General features: G+C 35.3%; 2 protein-coding genes across 2 annotated transcripts in view; one reads left to right on the top strand and one right to left on the bottom strand.

The window, feature by feature from the left end:
* LOC119077076 (calcium/calmodulin-dependent 3',5'-cyclic nucleotide phosphodiesterase 1-like) overlaps positions 1-21,476 on the bottom strand; it is a 265,077-nt gene that overhangs the window by 188,609 nt on the left and 54,992 nt on the right. The window lies entirely within an intron of this gene.
* LOC119077085 lies at positions 11,648-12,359 on the top strand. The gene is made up of 2 exons (XM_037184245.1): positions 11,648-11,806; positions 11,872-12,359. Exons 1-2 carry the CDS (start codon positions 11,728-11,730, stop codon positions 12,255-12,257), a joined length of 465 nt encoding a protein of 154 aa, XP_037040140.1. The 5' UTR covers positions 11,648-11,727; the 3' UTR covers positions 12,258-12,359.

Here is a 21,476-nt window from a genome sequence, read left to right on the forward strand (position 1 = left end):
CCGTAATTAAAGTCCCCGACGAGGACCATGATCAGGCTATATCACTAGCTAGTCTTAGAAATCGAATCGACGATTTTAAAAAGAAAATCGAAACTGAAGGTTCAGAGGAAATTAAAGCCTCGTTTTTACAGCCAGCTGTTTTGACACGAAACGTTGAATTTTGGTCTGATAGCGAAGGTTCCGCGGACACCGAAAAAGAAATGTTTCCATCTGCTGCAGGATCTGATAATAGAAAGAAGTCATCGGGACTTAATAGTCGTACGTTCGAATTTATTGATCAATCGTTAGATCTTTCGTTATCCATGACTGAACGAGAAATTCGAAATAGTATTTTTAACAGAGGAAAGCCTATCAACTCAACTTCTTATCCTAAGAATAATTCTAAAAATTCTCAAGCAAATCATAGCCCCGTTCATGCTCCTAGTATGAACTCTACTCGCATTCATCCTTCAAAAATAAAAATGTGGGAATGGGATGCCCGATTCGGTGGAACTTCCGGTTCGACCACGGTAGTCGATTTCATTAGCCGAGTAAAAGAATTAGCACAAGCTCGAGGTGCATCCGACGAAGAAGTTTTCGATGGCATGTGCGATTTACTCCAAGATGGAGCTCTCCAGTGGTACCGGGCGGGTAAAAGAAAAGGAAAATTTTCGAATTGGAAAGAGTTAGAAATCGCATTGGTGAAGAACTTTAGAAGTTACGATTATGGAGATAGCTTGTGGGAATATATTCGAGGTAGAATGCAAGATAATGACGAGAGAGTTGTCAATTATTTTGCAGACATGGAAGATTTGTTTCTAAAACTAGATTATCCTGTTTCTGACGTCGTCCAAGTCAATACAATTCGTCGCAATCTTCGGCCTGAATTGCTAATAGCTCTAGGTACAGCGTGTGCTGACGACGTAGATGAACTGAAAGAAATGTGCATGTTATTAGAATTCGATAGAATGCGCATCCAGAGGCGATCAATTCCGCCCAGTCACAGTTCAGCTGCCACTTCTAATAGGCATCCTATTCCACATTTCAGAAATACGTTCGATGAAGCCGAATTAGGATTAGATAATGCTTATCGTGAAATGACTGAAAGAGAATGGAGAAATAATGTACAACTCCTATCTCGTCCTAGTTATCCTCCGTTCTCCTCGTCTAATTCTTACCAAGGACCAAACGGAAATAATTACGCGCCTAATTTAAATTTCCCTACTCGTCGCAGTAACCCACAACCTCCTTCTAATTCCTATCCTACGGGCAATTATAATAATGGCCAAAACAGTGATCGATTCCCTAACTATGGTTATGGAGATAGTAATCGTAATCAATATTTTGCACCTCGTCGGAATCCAGGTCTCAATACTGTTCCGGAAAACTCAAACGGGAATCAGGAAAATTGGACGCGTCCGATTCCCCACCCACCTCGCCGTCCATAGACGCTGTGAACAAACTGTTGAAAAATTTAATAGAAAAAGCCAATAATAATTCTTGTACTCCTCCGGCTTTCATTAAAGTCAAAGGCGAATCTCGGCCTTACGCTAACTTAACTATTTTAGAAATTTCTTTTCCTTCATTACTCGATTCAGGAGCCACTAGAAATATCTGTGGTAAAGAAGGATACGACAGGTTAATGAAATTAGGTTTTAAATATCGAAAATTCAATGAGTTTCATCAACCCGCGGTTAATTTAGCTGATAACACTAGCCATGCAATCAAACATATATTTTCCATTCCTATTCACTTCGATGGAATGTTTTCTATCATCGAAATTTTAGGAGCTCCTACTCTACCTAAAGATTTAGTGCTAGGTATTCCATTCATGAACTCCTTCCAAATGGGTATGTTCACACCCAATTCCGTTTGGACACCTGGTAACGTTCCAGATATTAAATACAATTTAGATTCTTTAGAAATTCCCGAAGAAGAATTATTGCCTAACGATCAACCCGAAGAACAACGAGATTTAACAGAAGAACAGTTACTGTTGTTAGGGCCGATCATTAAAAGTTTCGAAAAGTTGGGCGAAATAACCTTAGGAAAAACTGATATGATTACGCATGACATCGACACTGGAGATAACTTACCGAGTTTCACGGGAACTAGACCGATGTCTTTAGACAAACAAAAGAAAGTTGAGGCTGAATTTTTAAGATTTAAAGAATTAGGAGTAGTCGAGCCTGCTCAGACTGCTTTTCGTAATGCCTTAACTATGGTGGAACGATATCGATCCGGTAAATTAAAGTTGCGATTGTGCTTGGACTCAAGAAAGTTGAATGCTATCACTAAAGTTGAAAAGTATGATCTCCCTCGAATAGAATCCATATTGTCTCGTTTAGGGAAAGCCAGATACATGTCTAAGATTGATTTGAAAGACGCTTATTTGCAAATACCGCTTACAGAGAGGTCGAAAGAGAAAACTGCTTTCTTTGTGCGCGGTCACGGTGTATGGCAATTTAATACTATGCCGTTCGGTCTAGTTAATTGTTCTGCAACCATGCAACGATTGATGGATAAATTATTCGGCGATTTAGACGGTTTTGTCTTCATCTATTTAGATGATTTGATAGTGGTCAGCGAAGATTTCGATGATCACTTGAAATTGCTCCAAACGGTCGCCGATCGTCTAAAGAAAGCTAATCTTTCGATAAATTTCGCTAAAAGTGGATTTTGTCTCAAGAATATGCGTTATATGGGTTACATAGTCGATGAGTTAGGATTACGCCCAGATCCTGAAAAAATTTCATGTGTTTTGAAAGTGCCCCTCCCGAAAACCGTAACAGAGTTACGACGTTTCTTGGGGATGGCTGGCTGGTATCGTCGGTTTATAGATTCGTTTGCTACTACAGCTGCACCCTTGCACGATTTAGTGAAAGGAGGTGGCAAAGGTAGAAAGCTGGTGTGGGATGAAACGACGATTAAAGCGTTCGAAGAGATGAAATTTAAATTGGTATCTGCTCCTTTGCTACAGCCGCCCGACTTCACTAAACCTTTTATAATTTCCTGCGATGCCAGTGACGGTTGCATCGGAGGAGTCTTGAGTCAATACGTGGACGAAGATGAAAAGGCTGACAGGCCTATTGCTTACGTGAGTCGAAAATTAAGAGGTCCTGAAGTCCACTATTCGACGACAGAAAAAGAATGTTTGTCAGTGGTCTTTTGTGTTGAAAAGTTCCTAGAATATACAGAAGGTACAGTAATGACCGTATATACCGATCATTCGGCATTAACTTGGCTTTTCAAACAGAAAAATCTGTCCGGTAGACTCGCTAGATGGGTCATGAACTTGCAACAGCATCAGATGAAAATCAAACACGTTAAGGGCAAAAGCAACGTTGTAGCCGACGCTATATCTCGATTCCCCGTTTGTCAAATTTTAGAATACGTAGCTTTATTGGAATTTATTCCTTCTCTCAATGATACTTGGTATAACGATATACTCAGAGAAATAAGAGCCAATAATCCGAGGTATCGTCGTTACAAGCAAGTCGATGGTAAAATATTTTACGATCCCTCTGCTAATGGCCGCCGGTTAACTAATTTCAAATGGAAATTAGTAGTGCCTAAAGGTAGTAGGAATGAGGTGTTAAAAGAATGTCATGATGACCCAAAAGCTGCTCATTTAGGAGTTCAAAAGACCATCGATCGCGTGTTAGACAGATACTACTGGCCCGGCATGTCGAAAGATATTAAATTGTATGTTAGAAATTGTGAGATTTGCCGAATGACTAAACATGATAATTTAAAACCTCCCGGAATGATGGGAAAGTTTAGAAAGGCCCGTTCTCCCTGGCAAATGGTTTCCATGGATTTACTCGGCCCTTTTCCCCGATCAAAAAGAGGAAACACTTCATTGTTAGTTGTGAGCGACTGGATCACAAAATACCCGTGTCTGATTCCCTTAAGGTCAGCTGTGGCCAGAAATGTGGTCAATAATGTTGAGAAGAAAGTATTCCTGGAATTTGGCGTGCCTGAAACTGTCATCATGGACAATGGTCCCCAGTTTTCTCGTAGCAAGGAGGTTAAAGCGATGCTTAAGAAATATGGAATTTCAAGATTATGGAGTAATTGCATTTACCACCCTCAAAGTAACTTTACTGAACGCCACAACAAAAACATTAATGCCGCTCTTCGAGCCTATATTAAAGATAATCATCGATCCTGGGATGAAAAATTGCCGGAAATTTCATTAGCCCTCAAAACTGCCGTTCACGCGGTCACTAAGTACTCGCCATTCTTCCTAAATCATGGAAGAGAATACGCTTTTCACGCTAATGATTACTCTCTACTCGATAATATAGACATTGATGAAGACCCCATAGAATGCCGGTCTAAATTTCTCTTGCAATTTCAAGCAATTTTTAAAGATATTCATTCTCGTATCAAAGCTTCCTATGAACGTAATAAAAAAATTTATGATCGCAAACGATCTGAATTGTCATTTAAAGCTGGCGAAAAAATATTTTATCGTAATCACGTGAAGTCAGACGCGGAAAAGAGTTTCACAAAGAAATTAGCCCCCGTATATTTGCCCGGCATGGTATCCGAAGTCGTGTCAAAGGTCGCTTATCTGATAAATGATGAAAGTGGAAAGGAAGTAGGCAAATTCCATGTGCAGGATTTGCGTCCTTACTCCTTTTCCAACAACTGAATCGTCCTATAATCCACGCGGTAACTCCATGCTCTTTAATCGTTTCTCATTAATTCTCGCGAAAGTTTCCATAACTCAAAGGTATGATCGACAATAGCTGAAATAAGCTATGAATGTTTACCATGAGAACGATTTTTAAAGTTTACATCACTTTAACAGAGAGCAAAAACAACCGCCTAAATGAAACTATAAGCTATGACGAATTTCTGGCCTGAAATTCAACCATTTCACTCTAACGACAGCGATAAGAAGTATGTGCCACTAGGTTAAGTTAGATTTAAGTAATTCAAAGGAGAGAAAAAAAAAATGGTTTTTTTTTTTTTTTTTTTTTTTGCCGTTATTTTCATTTTTAAGAAAATTAATTTTAAGAAATCCTAGAGCTGCTATTAATGCATAATTTAATTCTTCTATTATCTACTTTTCTTCTTTTCCAATCTTTTGCCAATGTCTTTCTCGATGGTTAAAGAATCGATCTTCTTCCCTTTACATCCATTCATTATTTTTTTTTGCATTAAGCATTGGGCGCTCTACGACAACAAATCAACGTCGCACCATACGTTGGAAAGTAGTAGATTAACTTATTCAATTGTGCCATTCAAGTAACTTATGATCAAAGTTTGGTGAAAACCAAATTTCTTTAATGATTTTAACGAGAACTCCTCACTTTTCCCACCAGGTGAATACTGTATGGTCTGTAGAAATAAGACGTTTTCCGTTATTCTCATGCAATAGTTCATTGATCCGGAAGTTATGCTAAGGCAAATAGCCTTGATTGAGGAGATAAATTTCATTTGAATCAGTGTGTATCCATGAATGATGCAAGGGATATAGCAATATTCATGTATATACAGATCAGCTGATAGATTGAAGTTTAAATAGTCCCGATCAAAGGAAAGAAGTTCTAATTCAAACAATTGTTCATAAAAATTTCATCTTAACTGCCATGTCAGTTACATAGATATTTAAAAAAAAAACAAACGTATTAAATGCGAACTCGCTGCTACGAATAAAACGTAACGTCTTTGAAGTCACTGGACGTCTCAATTCATTTAATTTCCGATAGAATGGTAACATTCACAAAGCACTACAACAGATAAACAAAGAAAAGTCTTACGAATTCATCTTACGATTTCTGAAAGTTCATCAGAACTGTTAATAGCGTTGATTAGGCAGAATTTAACATTCTGTAATGTTTGCACACAAATGAATTTGATTATAACCGTCCGCCATACTATCCGAGACAGTTATCGAATGAGAAGCCAATAAATTCGAAATATCAACGAAAAGCCTAAATATGAATGAATTTATGTGAATAGATTAATTGATCCTTAGTTTAATTCTCATGAATTATAGATTCACGTCCTTAGGAGTCGCAATGCCATTACAATAGAGGCCATCCGACTCACCGTTAATAACCGTAGAGACAAGGTTACAATATTGAATGCGCGACGAATATTTTCAGCAACTCGTTCATTGAATTTGTGAGATTAAAGTAACGTACAATGCAATAGCCAACAACGATTCTCCATAACGTAAATGTAACTTCGAGTGTGCTGGGCGATCAAGCTAGCATTGCCGCTTAGTCCAAGTAAGAAGACTAAAGAGGGTTGGAATTAACAATTTTCTTCAAAGCACTTCGAAGTTTAGGTTAAACACTCACCTGTAAATAATGAATTATTCTAATAAAAATTCGCATAGCGAAAAAGATATTTAGGTATGGCCTCTAGCCAACCCTAAACATCTTAGCTCACGTCTAGGGGTTTATAACGTGTCAACCCACTTCATGAGTTGAAACCTTATAAGTATTTTTAATAGGCGTCATATCATATATCGAAAAGCGACCTGTAGTTAAGTTTAGAATAAGAACCTCATTATAACGTTTACGGGGAGTTTTAGTGCGCTATGACGCTTTCTCCTTAGAAAAAATAAATAAAAATAAACAAGAAAATTCAAAATAATAAAAGAAAAGACAAGCGACCATAGTTTAAGGTATTAGATATAAGCCTCAATAATTCAAATTAAGCTCGAATAATGTTTAAGTGAACGAAATTTGTTAAAACTCGATAGAGCTTTGACCGCTTTGACTGACCGAGTTATATTCACCACCAAAACCGGATAGAGAGAGAGGTTAAAAGGGTTATATATACTGGTACAGTCACTGATTTCGGTCTCTTACCCGTTGCACCATCGTCAAATTAACTAAGAGTGATCAAGAATTTTAAATATAAAATCGCGTGAAATAATTTTCTCATATAAAGTCAATTTTCGTTTTATATTAAAATTTCTCAGTCGATAAGACAAATTTAGTCCAACTGTTTTCCCAGCGAATAGGGACAAGTGCATTTATTAACATTTGTTGCCGAAGTATATTGCAAGGTTAACAGTTCCAATAGAAATTATAAAAAAAAAAAAAGTGAAATAAATTGCGAAGAACGGTAACTGAATATCGCACGATATTATTACGTAACATAGAGACGATTTTGGGTGGCATGGTCTTCGAACATGGATGGACACAAATTCATCAATTGCAGTAAGGTACCCATCGTGAGTTCTTTTTTTATTCTATTTGCGCATTTAGAAATTTTAGGCTTAAGAATAAATGATAATTAAGAAGTGAAAAATTGAAGTTAAATATTAGTTTTAAGGAAACAAGAGGAATCTGAATAAAAATATTTTCTTTTTGTACGGTCGCTAATTCGGTTTGTTTAATTTATCAAGTGATTGACGCCAGAAGTTTCTATTGCAAACTATAACGTTCTAATTGTTCATGAGCCGAAAATTTCTCTTGGACGGCAAGAGTGATTTTCGGGAGCAATTGGAAGGGTTATAACCTCAACCGGGATACAGATAAAAAGGACTGAAATCTAAATTTTGCACAGTATGTACAGTGCACACAGACGGCAATTCTAAAACTGCAGACTATATAATCTATTACTTGATTACGCTTAACATGCTTTTTGCTAATCGTTAATTTTGTCGTCACTGTCGACAACAGATGCACTTGGCTAGTTTTGGACGACCTTCTCCCCAAATATTACCGTCTGCTTATAAAAACAATTAGCGATGCTCAATTTGATATCATAAATTTTGTTAATCCGATAATAAATAAAATACGAAATTAAATCATTTTCCTCCGTACACAGTCTGGTGCATACCCTCAAAACACAATAATTACTTTAACTTGATGTAACAAGACATGTCTTTAAATCTAAGCCACAACTTAATTAAAAATAAATAAATCACTTTTATCATTCCCCCACAAATTCACCATGTGACACATTAATTAAATGCTATGTAAGAGAACCGTGCAGTGTATACAGTGGTGTAACCGAACGTGCAATCAATCTTTTTTGTATTAAAAAGGTGCTAGCGCAAATCTTTTTTTTTATTATTATTATTCTCGTCTAACACCCAACATCATGTTGACTGTGTGCTATGAGAATTATTATTCATTTGCCAGTACTTTCCTTCTTCTTTTGTCGGCTACAGTCGCATTGTCATATTTTTGTTATTATTATCATTTCTGTATTTTATTTTAAGGTACACCTACTCTGCACGAATGTCTGAATGCAAAGAAAGCCCGATTTTCAATCAAAAAAAGTGATGAGATTGATCCCCTATAAAATATGGAATTGAAAAAAAAGTGGCGAAAAGAAACCAAATTTTATAAAAGAACTTGCCTGTCTGACCCATTTTTTTTGTTATAACTGCTAAATATAGATTTGCATTTGGTAAAAATATCGATTGAATGTGTTGTAAGGCATGAATGGGAAGATGTGAAGGAGAATATGTCAGTAGCAACAACATTTCTTTCATCGATGATATGAAAAGAATTCAAAGATACCGAGTTAAGTGGATGCTTAACACAACAACAAAAATACAAATTTCGTTCACCATTCGAATATATTTTTTCGTTAATTGTCAATCGATTCCGCACAGGAAACGTATCCAGTGTTTTGTAATATCTGATCGATGCGAAAGGTATAAATGATGCGAACGGTTAGTAATAAAAGATTAATGAGAATTTATTTTCTCTTAAGGATGATGCTAAATCTAATTTCTTTTCGTTGATTTTATCTTAAAATAGTTTCATAATTCATTTTTATAGAGTGTCACCGCAGAGTTCTACGAAACCGTTCAAGCAACGAATCTCTTTATATTTTACTCATGCTAAGATAAGACTATATCCGGTTGATAATAACAATAAATCATTTATTAAAGGTCCACAAAGTACTTGGAACTGTGTGTACATACACATCTGTTAACGACGACGACATAATAATCATCCTCTTTCGCTTTGCTCAAAATAATACGTAACCTGACTCAATACTTACGTTGTTGGTAACCGTGACATGCTTACCATCTGCGAAAGTTTAAAGTAGACTAAATATAAGTAATACTGGTCTGGAGGCAACAGAGGTAAAAATAAACAATTAGAAGGTCTGCCACCAGTCTTCATCTCTGTATAATTAAAACGAATTCGAATAAATAGCGCGTCATATTATATCCAAAGTGGGCGAGAAGAAACATATTTTCGAGTTAACAAGAATTCTCCAGACGAATCACGTTGAGGCTTTGTTTTATTTCACCTGTTCATCTACAGTGTAGGCGAACATAAGTGTAATACTTTGCCTCTTGAGCGTTGTTATTTAGGACTTAATTTAGTGGATTCTTGGACCGATACTGCAGCATCAATGGAAAAAGTATCATTTACAGTCAGTAATTACAGTGACCTGATTTAACTGGTATATTCTTTTCGCTCGTTGTACGGCATTATTTAGTGGTCGGTAGCATTATTATTAAATCGTTTTTCCAGGAAGCTTAGCAAGTAGTTTAGTCTATTTGACGTGATAGGCTGTACCAGTACCGTTCTTGTCTCTAATTGCAAACATCCTACTCATCCGAATGAAAATCGTTGGAAGGTGTATATGGGTAGTCATGAAACTCTTTTTCTCATTCGAATCTAAACGAATAGCCTGCAACAAATGTGAAATTATCTACACATATATTTTCACCGGCGGCCGTGTCGCGTTTTTAACCTTAGGAAATGATATGTTTTTCTCTGTCCTCGAAGGAGCAGGTGAAAAGAACAGTTGAACTGATTTTCATCATAATAAATAGTTCCATTTATATGTAAAAGCGCTTCAAAAATAAAATAGAAAAAGATTTCCAACAAAACTATGCGATCAAGTGAATTCATGGCGGGCGGGACGACATATTGCATTTTCAAAGTGTTTTTTTTTTGCTTGCTTTCGTTTGGAGAGAGATTGAAAAATTCATATAGATAAAAAAGACTGCTGTTCGTCTACAATTCATAGAATGGAAAGTTTATCAAAACGATGTTTTACCCCATGGTGGTAGTTGAATGGTTTTACACACAAAAAAAAAGTTCCATTTTCATTCAATGTTTGGGTAATAGTACGAATACAAAGTCGAAAAACTTTAAATTGGTTCTTATTTTGATGTGCAAGTATGTTGTATAAAGAGGAGAACTTTATTTTTATACGCACCAAGTTATGTAAGAGAAACAACGATAAAAGATATATAGATTCTCATGGATTGTCATCGAGATATAAAAACTTTTTATTTATTTACTGCATCAGATTATATGATGCAAGATCAGAAATTTCATTTCATGGCAAGTAGCAAACAATGCCAGGAGAAATAAAGAAACTGTGAAATGCTCAACAGTATGCATGGCATCTTACAATGCGATTGAAGAGAGGTTCCGTAAGCAAACGTATTCAGCCTTAAAAGCCCTTTTATGAAATTGCTTTTTCAATTTTATGTAATTTGGCTATAAGACCTTCGAATTCGTACATTTACTTCATCAATAAAATGGAAATTGTAAGATGCAACTTTGTGCAAGGTTTCTTTTGGCAAGGAAATTAAGCTTAACGAAACCATCAAAAATGTGGCTTCTCCACTGCGTGCTAGTATTTTTGAATTAGACCATCAAAATTTAGAAAATCGAATACGATTACCGTCTTTTCAGTTTGAGATTAGCAGTTTTGTTTTTTGTTTTCACCAGCTGGTCACCTTTGGACAGTTATTTTTATTGACTCATTGGAGATATTCACTCCGTTATCTTTCGGTAGTTTCAGTCTCCGCTAATTGTTAAATTTCATGGTGGACTGACTCACTGTATTGATTGAAGTTGTAGACCGTTTTGTATTATTTGAATCATTCATGGTACAGGTGATACACACACTGGAAACAAAGTATTCGCATTTCAATTGTGAATGTTGAGCTTGGGCACATGATTAAAACCAGCTATATAAGAAAAAGCCAGACCCTTGATGATTCATGCCATTATGCAAACGCGAAGTAGATTGAAACTTTCTATCGGAATGCATTGATAAGATCGTGTCACTCATTGTATTCGAATTCATGACATTTCTACTAATTTTGAAACAATTCGTGAATCGACGACACAAAAACTTCAACTCGACTGATAATGGCAACATTGTCTTATACATCATCAAGCCATATTTTTTGTGAACACCTGGTTTTAATTTAATGCAATTAAGATAAAGATACGACTGTTGCTACTTGTCGTCGAACAGGTGCTGTAGCACATTATAACATTGTATAATGATAATTCCCATCAAGTGGTTAACAATCGCTTATCTACTTACTATTACAAATGCAGGAAAATTTTATATTTTAATTTCGAAGGAAATTAGACCGATAAGTGATTGATAAAATGAGTATGACATGATAGCCAGTAATGAGGCCGGCATTTAAGTCGTTATGTAATTATATGGGAAGGATACTACTCATCAAAAGTAAACTGACCAACCCTCGGATAAGTCTACATTACGGTAAAAAAGACACTTTTCATTACACGTCTGAATACTCGAAAAAAAACCAAATTATAAATCTTTGCTGCAATCACAAAAGATAATCACCTAATCCAAAATTTATTTGAATCACTCACATAAACACCTGCTTTCGGATAAAAAACGCTGATATTTACTCAGTCCGCTCAGCTTATTATCAAATCAAAATGGTATTTAAGTAGCGAAACTTCCATAGTCAAGCATTAGTTGATCACCTGACGTGAAACATCAAGTTACTCAAGCAACATGTTGGCCTACGTTTTCCTATTGGCTCTATTAGCCCCATCAGCACTGGTGTCCGCTCAAACAGCCGGAATCCGACAATGTATTTTCAACTGTCTATTAGAAATTTGTACAAATTGTTTCATTTAAATTCATACTTTTGTACAGGTACAGGAGGAAGAGCGCCACCTCAGAGTGTTGCCATTGAGAACTGCGCTCAAGCACCATGCGATGTGTTCCAAGGAAGTAACGCAGTTATGAGCGTCAATTTCCGTTCCCTACGAGTCGCTAACAGTCTACGTCCTCAAGTGTTTGCCACAGCTCTTGGTGAAACTATTGAATACAATTTGCCACCAAATCAACGAGAAGCCTGCGATCACTTGATTACTGGAAGCTGTCCACTATCCGTCAATGAAGATGCAACCTACAGATTTGTGTTCCCTATCACAGCAATCTATCCACCTATTCCAGTTGCCGTCGAATTGACACTTTGGGACCAAGCTAACCAACATGTGTTCTGTGCCTTGATTGACATTCACGTCCGCCTTCGTTAAATTTGGAGAAAGAAAATGGATTTTGTGTTTCCGACGAAAGCTTTACTTTATGTTTGTTTAATTGTGTTTTTTTACCCTAAATTATAAAAATCTACCGATCTATCTGTTGGTGTTTTGCTTTCTTATTTCAATTCAAAAAATATGTGCGGATATCAGATCAACTGGGCAGTCTGACAAAGCTCGGTTTTGTTCTAATGGTGAACGTCAAGTAAGTTAGTAAGTAAGTGGACATCAGAACGAAATATTAATTCATTGGTAAATTGATGTGCACAACATCCCGTGCACTCAACTTATATTTGTTCCTCTTAGAAATATCATGTTTCCAATAAAAGCTTTTTGGATGAACTTGACAATATCTCTATCGTAGCACGGAACACTTTCGCTTACATTAGCAAAATGACAAGATAATGAATGGTTACGTAAAGTGACACCGCGTGTAAGTTAAGAAACTCATGTAATTCGATGGATAATACTTGTAAGAGATTACATTTTCAATTTCGAAATAACGAATTCTCTGAAGCAACTAACTTACATCATGGTCGATTAGAATTTTGTTTTTGTTGCTAAATATGCATTGCGGCGGCACATGGGAAACGTATTAAACGAATAAATAAAACCCGAAGGGTAACAGTCAATTCACCAATTTACTGGCTAAAATACCCCCGTAATAAAAACTGGAATAATCATAAAACGAAACTTCTTAATGGAAAAACATTCGAGCATAAACAGTTTGGTATATTGTTTTACAGCCGATGTCGTTTAAAACAATTTTGCCAGTGAAACATGTCTATAAAAAAAATCCAATAAAAATGTGCTCTCACCCTTCGGCGCTATATTTACGCCAAAAATACAACTCAATTGGCTCATGGTTGTATACGCACACATTGGATAGAGAGATGATGTAAATAACGAAACGATTTTTATGACCGATAGCGGTGAACGAATCTTATAATAAAACGTGGATTAATGCAGAATTGATTAGCTATCGTTTTATGGTCAAATTGTAATTATAAATGAAATCCAATCACAACTTTGAAGCAGATACGGTTGAGCGACTCAAATATTTGATTATAATTGTACTAATCTCGGACGTGTGGTGTGAGATAACCTAATTGTCTCTTATAGACAAGGAGGAAAGCATATTACGACCCATGATTTAAATGCGAATGACGATGCATCATGCAAATTGCAGTGCAGATAGCAGTTATGCTATGCTAAACGAGCAACATAAAATAGAATATGATGTCGATTTACACGTTTGCATAGAGGCTAACGCAATGTTTATCAATGTCTAGACTAAAGGAAATTTCTCTCAAATTTATTATTTCAGACCATTCCCCTGTTTTGCAAATATATAAATCTGTAGGCCAGGAAAGACATCCATTCGTACAAAATGCATTCGAAAATGAGAATACGTGCAGAATTCTAAAGATAAGGATTTAAGCTCTATGGTCCCATTCGTTTTCGTGTATGTACTTGCACATTAACTAAAATGGTTTTAATGGAAAATTTCGTTGGTTGCCTTTCATTTTGCATACATTTCACACGATACGTGTACTCACGTTATCCCTTTGACTGTTGATTATACGGAATGACCATGAATAAAATTAACCTACAGCTAGCCATCCGAAGTTACCGAAGATGAGCTATGAGCTATAACTAGTGTTTTTAGCCCCGTACGAAGTTTAGGATTACGATGCCGTGTGTAATTGATGGAATTCGAAGCAGACAGTAAGGGCAAAGTGATGACGAATCCGCAATAAAAATGTTGTTTGTCCGTCTGTCTGTCACGTCGATACCTTAAGTAAATCAAATCCGATTTCAAAAAGAAAACATTCTGAAAGATAGTCGAAATAGTGAGGGTAAGTTCAAAGATGGGCATATTCGGGTCGGCCCTTCGTGAGTTAGGGCCACCTAAGTGATTGAAGGTCTTTTGGTGATATCTATGGCAAAATAAACGATGGAAATGTAAATGACACAACAAATGATAGGTATTGTCAATACCAATCCAGTTTTTTAAAATCGGGTGAATCGACCGAGAGTTAGGGCCTTTGAAGTGAAAGACTACTCGGCCCTATGTGTATTTTGCATATAACTCGAGTAAATTTCATTCGTTTTTCGTAATTTTTGTTTCATTGGTAGTCGAACACCGAATAGAATGTTGTTGAAAAAAATTAAATTTGGGTCCTTTGACTAAGGATGGTACTAGGGCGTAGGGCCCTATGTGTATCTTGCATATAACTCGAGTAAATTTGATCCGTTTTTCCTAATTTTTGTTTCATTTAAAAGGTAATCGAACACCGAATAGAATGTTGTTGAAAAAAATAAATTTGGGTCCTTGGACTAAGACCGGTACTAGGGCCCTATGTGTATTTTATATTTAACTCGAGTAAATTTCACTCGTTTTTCGGAATTTTGGTTTGATTTGGAAGGTAATCAAAGACCGAAAAGAATGTGGTTGGAAAAAAAAAATTGGGACCTTGGACTAAGGCCGCTACTAGGGCCCTATGTGTATTTTACATAAAACTCGAGTCCATTTCTTTTGTTTCATTTGGAAGGTAATCAAAGGCCGAATAGAATCTCGTTGAAAAAAATTTTTAATTTGGGTCCTCGGACTGAGGCCGATACTAGGTCCCATGTGTATTTATACTCAATAAATTAAAATTTTAGGTCTATTTGAAATTTTTGTTACATTTGAAAGGATTGTCGTACGGGGCTTCGTAATTGCGCTATGCGTAATTTCTAAGTTGTACACATTTCATAATAATTTTACTTTAACTACATTAACAAAGTAGCTATTTGCAGTTTATTGTATATCCTAGCATTTTTTACATCATTTACTACTTCATTTGTTTAAACATTCGTTTAATTCTTGTCGCCATTGTCAATAACAGATGACAGACTGTCTAAAAGAATATTCACTTTGTCAACGTTGACGTTTTTTTTTATAGAGTTAACATATTAAAATTTATGAAATTTTAACAACAAAGGAATTTCTTATGAATCCACTAAAAATTTAGATTCTGGAAAACTTAAAATTGACAATTGTAAACGCTGAAAAGAAAAAAAATTGAAAAGCTTCTTTTGGAATGAAAAACTTTAACACTTACACATAAACCATCCAACATATTGTTGTTTAGACAATAAAAAAAGTGGAATGGTGAAAAAATGTTATAGAAATACCGCAAAAAAGGATATTTATTCAATTTGTTATACTGTCACATTCAGTAATTTATTATTTTAAATCGGTGGTGTTGTCCTATTATTTCTTTTAAAAATGAAAATATTCGAAGCGGAAGAAAATGTTTATTATAATACAACTTGTTATGATTAGGTGATGCCGATATATCTGGTTCATTGGTGCGTAAACAGCTGAAATATTAAGATAATCTAAATCGCAAATTTAACAGTCGAACGCAATATCATTGTGTGTTTAAGAGAATGCGTATACCGTATATTATATGGATACGATTATTTATTTGCACGATAAACCTTCCATCGGTAAATAATAATCATTTTGCAAAGTTGTCATACACTGTAAACAGAGAGACTGCAAAAATGTTCGATCAATAGTCTTAGTCGTATATATTGTTCGGTTCATTTCACAAATTGATAATGTATGTCATTTTCATTGCAAATACTTATTTTCCAAGAGAGCACCTCTCACTGTAAAGCGGCTATGCAAAACATGCTACCCACATACCAACACGAAGAATAAGAATATAAAATTTTATCCCATTGATAGGAAGTCGATTTTATCTCGACATTTATATAATATCGTAAAAATGGTAAAGATGATTCTGCAAAGTAGGGCATAGTGAGCCGTTTCGCCTTGATGCTTCACAATTAGAGATGTTGTTATTTGTCCCACTCGTAAAATACCGCATATAATCTTCTAGGAATCCGTTTAAGGCATTTTTATTTTAGTCTGTTTCGGACAAATGGTTAATTGATTATAATGTTGATGTCCCATTCAGAGATGGTTGTTGGTTAATGTTTCTGCGAAAGATTATGAGTTTTTGAGAATATTTTACAAGAAAAAATTGTCTGCTTGACCTACATTATCATCGTAATTATCGTTATATCTGACTAGCTGCAGAGTAAGTAATTAAGTTGGTTATAAAATGTTGTTTCTATGTGCGTGCAATGCACATTGTGCAAGTGCAGTCTGTGCAATTTCGATGGTAAGGACATCACTATATTGCCTCTGCTTAGTCAGCATTTTTCCATAAAGTCGATCCATTAACAGTCTGAGGTGCATATAATACTTAGAAAATTCTTATCGCTTGTATCGAGATTAAGATGGAATAAGAAACGTCTAATTTCAATTGTGGGCTGCAAAGCAACGACTTCTTGTCGTGATCTTCCACAATGTCTTTGACTTCAATCAAATTACAAAAAATAATTTGGAAGGATTTTATCAAGCTAGGTTAGGGTAAGTATCACGTTACAACATCATTACTTCTCTTGAACCAAGTGTATCTTACTTCACTTTAAAACGAGCCATCAGAACAGTCGGAGCGTTTGCTCTGAGCCCCGTACGAACCCGTATATCTATTGCGTACGTGGCCCTAGTGCGTCTGGCACCCTACTTTGACCGTAAGCCTATTGCACCCGTTAACATGCCTAATGTAAATTTTGAGCAATAGATGTGAAAATTGTTAATTCGATGCGAAGCCGATGTTGACAACACATTGTATGCGTACAATTCCAACCTAACAAAAAAATCAAAATCTAGATTCTCATTTGTTCAATAAATTTCTTGTGGAATCAAACCAAAAAAACACCTAAATCAGAAGTTGAATTTCACACAAAAACGACTACATTGCTAACCTCGCAAACACTTCTACTTAAAATGCTACTCAGTTTATCGAATTATGAGATTTGACTAAAACTTCTTTAAAGTTCCTTCAACATGTAAATTCAAAAACGTAGTCGAAACAGGGTGCTGATTCTGAAAATTGAGTCTCATACATGTCTGCATTATACCATACATTCCAAATATATCACAAGTTTCGACTGTCTATTAATCGCCATTAAACGTTTCTCTATCAAAATACGATTTCGAATTTAGATTCGACAGCAGGTGTTTTGGACAGCAGGTGTTCGCAGATTCTAAACAGAAATGGAACACTTGGTATAGTCTAACTCTGTTATCATTTGGTTAAGTACAATGTCAACAAGATATTCTTTTCGTGAACAAAATCACATGTGTGTTTCCTACATAGTACCGACTTCAATCAATCAAAAGAAAAATTGTTTGAGTGACGTAAAATGAAAGGACGTTTTGTATTACCTTTAATCAATTTCGAAACTACTAATAAACTGACTTTAAATTAGAAAAAGTGTCTTGCATAATTTATATACCCCAAACTTAGAGCTACGAAAGTCGATGCTTTTAATTAACCGAAAAAGTTAGGCCAGAAATAGTTTCTCACATTTTTTTTCGGAAGGTTGTATATTAAAAATAAAAGCAAACGTATTTGAACCGAAATAGAAACGTAAATAAACAACCGAAACCCCAAAAAAAAGGTATTTTTAATAATGAAACGCCGACAAACGGCAACATAAAAATATCAACGCAACGCCTCAAACATTACACGACAATTTCTCCGAAACAAAGAATAAATTAATTGAATAATAAATTACTGCTCTTTCACCAAGCAACAATTGAACAACGTCCGGTTGTACAGGGATCTTTTGTGTCTGAAGCAACCTTTTTTATATTTTCTATGTACGTATAGCGTATGGTGAGTGTGTGAAAGAGTACATGCTGGTAGAAAGCCTACAGTCGAAAAGGCGAATATTCATAAAACAACTTAATTTGCGTCGTAAAATCAATTTAACCTTTTTTAAGGGTTCATTCTTAATCCTCTTTTACACAGCATAAGTTTGATGTTTCAGCAAAATATTACACGACAAAATATTGCAGAAATATGGTGAACATAGTCTCATAAACCACAATTGTTTGTTAGACTGCAAGATTAATGTTTATATACAACACATAATGTTTATCATTTGAAGAGCACTGAATTTTCATGATTACATTTAAGTGCAATTAGTTAGTTAATTGTGGGTGTAGCTTATTCGGTCAGTTTCGTTTCTCTAGGTCAACATCTCAATTTGTTTTAAAGAATATGAAAATCACAATTCAGGTCTCAGTTAACGAGCTTGGGCAGATCCCAGAATCAGAAGGTCGATATGATCGTAGAGGTGCGTAACGGGCTTTGACGTTCCTTTAGTTGATGGCTGCCAACAGGGTTAACAACTACTTATTGTTTCTTTAATGTCATTATATTCGATTAAATGTCAATAATAAACCCTACGTTCAGCTTTTTCTTTTGCAGTCACACTTTACCACACAACCCATATCATTCCGTTTATTTAATGATCCATCCACTAGTACAATTAACACTTCATGGGGTTCTTTATTGCAATTTCATTTTTGATCTTTTTTATGAAAAGCTTCGATTTCGAGACGATATCTCCCGATTAACTAACCTTTCACGGAATATCTTCTGCCATCTGGGCGACGATTCTCATATTTTTGTAACTCATAATCCCAACAAAAATCTCTTAGAGAAAAGTGTGACGCAGTCTATGAAGTACAATTTCAAAAATGAATGATATCGCTAGAGTTGACGCTTTCAGCTTCGTTACGCAAAAATTAAATTTTACACCCAATTAGTTCAAACAAGCTGGCTTAGTTTTTGTCATCATCTGTCAAATAAATTTTACCAAAAAAAAAAATTTGACTGAAAACAACAAAAATTTTACCAAAAAAATCTGCTTTTTAGAACGAAATTCGAAAATTTGACGAAATAATGAATATTTGTAGAAATTCGAAAATTTGCCGAAATTCGAAAATTTGACAAAATAATGAATATTTGTCGAAATTCGAAAATTTGACGAAACTCGAAAATTTGACGAAAATCGAAAATTTGACGAAAATCAAAAATTTGACAAAATTTGAAAATTTGACTAAATTTGAGAATTTGACGAAGAAAGTAACTCTATCTGCAACCATTCAAGAAATAGCTCTAAAACCCTAATTGACCCACTATTGCTATTTTTTGCATATGCCCCTCTGTTCTACTCGTAAAACTCTGAGACTTTGCCGAAGAAAGTAACCTCTCTATCTCTCATAACCCAAAAAAATATTAGTCCTTTCATCCTACGCTCGAGTAGCTCAAAATTTGGTCACTCTGACAACTCTAGCTCAACCGGATCTGCACCAATTTTTCTAAATATTTTTTTGTTCGATTCGTGTGAATACCTTTCATTTGATGGGTCTCACGCCTCAGTAGGTTTCAATACAGCTGAGCGACACCCGAAAACACGTTCCCAACCCTCGAAAACCACACTGAGAAACCACTTCGAGGCCAATAAAACAAAATTCTGGTTTTTCCTGGGGTAATGGCGTATCACATTTTCATTTGTATGCCCACCCGTGAGGCTCCTGCAAAATTTCATGGATATTGGCTGACTAGTTTCTGAGATCGACCGTCGATAGATAGATAGATAGATAGATAGATAGATAGATAGATAGATAGATAGATAGATAGATAGATAATAGATAGATAGATAGATAGATAGATAGATAGATAGATTAGATAGATAGATAGATAGATAGATAGATAGATAGATAGATAGATAGATAGATAGATAGATAGATAGATAGATAGATAGATAGATAGATAGATAGATAGATAGATAGATAGATAGATAGATAGATAGATAGATAGATAGATAGATAGATAGATAGATAGATAGATAGATAGATAGATAGATAGATAGATAGATAGATAGATAGATAGATAGATAGATAGATAGATAGATAGATAGATAGATAGATAGATAGATAGATAGATAGATAGATAGATAGATAGATAGATAGATTAGATAGATAGATAGATAGATAGATAGATAGATAGATAGATAGATAGATAGATAGATAAGATAGATAGATAGATAGATAGATAGATAGATAGATAGATAGATAGATAGATAGATAGATAGATAGAAACATACAGAGTAAGTTGAAAGATTTTGATTGTTTGGAAAAAGTCAATTTGTTGTATTCTGTATGAAAATGACAAATTTCAAAACGATGTATCTCCGGCAATTTTAAACCTACATAGTCGAGTGATAGCTCGTTTTACTCGTATTTGAAGCGAGAATATGATAGAATATGTTTTGTGGTGATAAAGTCTAAAGGGCAGAAACTGAAATGTTCGGCTATACATAGTTTCCGCGTCTCAAAAAAATTTCTTCGTTCTTCTCTTGGAAGGTAGACTGCGTCAAGTCCTTCGCTATTGCTCCGGACATGATATTCGTAACTTAACAGGTGCGTGTATAAAATCCCATGAGAAGTGTCAAGTTACAAATTCCTAAAGTTACTAACGGCATAAGAATATACGCCCTGACTAAGAAAATGTTAATTTTGAATGTATAGTAGCTAATTCGTCTGTAATAGCAAAATGTATGTTGAAACAATTGTAGTATTTTTTCTAACGGACGCTCAGATTGTCAACATGAGCCGGTGACGTAATAGATTATAGCTGTTCTAAGTAAAGTAAATTTAACATTTAACCTTGCTCGGTATTAGAAATGCACCATTGCGATGATCGCTTCGATTCTTCTTCATGTCTACGGGTAAAAAGTTACGAAAATCGTCGACCATTAATTATACCTCAGACAGATAACAGGAGAGCCGAATCTCTGAAATTAGAGAGCTTTGTTGTCTAGTCTAGTCCATTGATTAATCTCCCCAAAACTGGTAAACGTTACAATGAACCGTACCATGTCGAACTTAATAAATGAAAGCTCTAGCCTGTTTGCATTATTCATTAATGATTTTCCAAATGTTTCCACAGATGAGCCTCCTCCATCTACAATAAGACAACTTCTACATTATACGCACAACGATATCCACAATCCCATGTTTATGTAATTGAGCCTCGCATCGAACAAAGTACGTGCCAAAAGCACAATACCACAACCGTATATTTATGCTTGTTCATGTTGTTCATTGGGAGAACCGATTTTGCCGTTAAATAAATAATGGTAAAAGCAAAAACGTATGACCTTGCAAACGAAAAACAGATGGAAATTGGAAATATTACATTTCAGTAACTTTCCACCCTCTCCGCATATTTCTTTTCCCCTCGCGTAACACCATGTTATGGACTAGATTATCACCACTGTGTTATGAACAGA

Source organism: Bradysia coprophila, unplaced genomic scaffold (genome assembly GCF_014529535.1).
Source record: "Bradysia coprophila strain Holo2 unplaced genomic scaffold, BU_Bcop_v1 contig_232, whole genome shotgun sequence".
Taxonomy (NCBI): domain Eukaryota; kingdom Metazoa; phylum Arthropoda; class Insecta; order Diptera; family Sciaridae; genus Bradysia; species Bradysia coprophila.

Excerpts from the sequence above, each read along its gene's own strand:
- LOC119077085 (XM_037184245.1), top strand. The coding sequence starts at position 11,728 with ATGTTGGCCTACGTTTTCCTATTGGCTCTATTAGCCCCATCAGCACTG. Across the intron at positions 11,807-11,871 it reads AACAGCCGGAATCCGACAAT|GTACAGGAGGAAGAGCGCCA; the intron begins GTATTTTCAACT and ends ACTTTTGTACAG.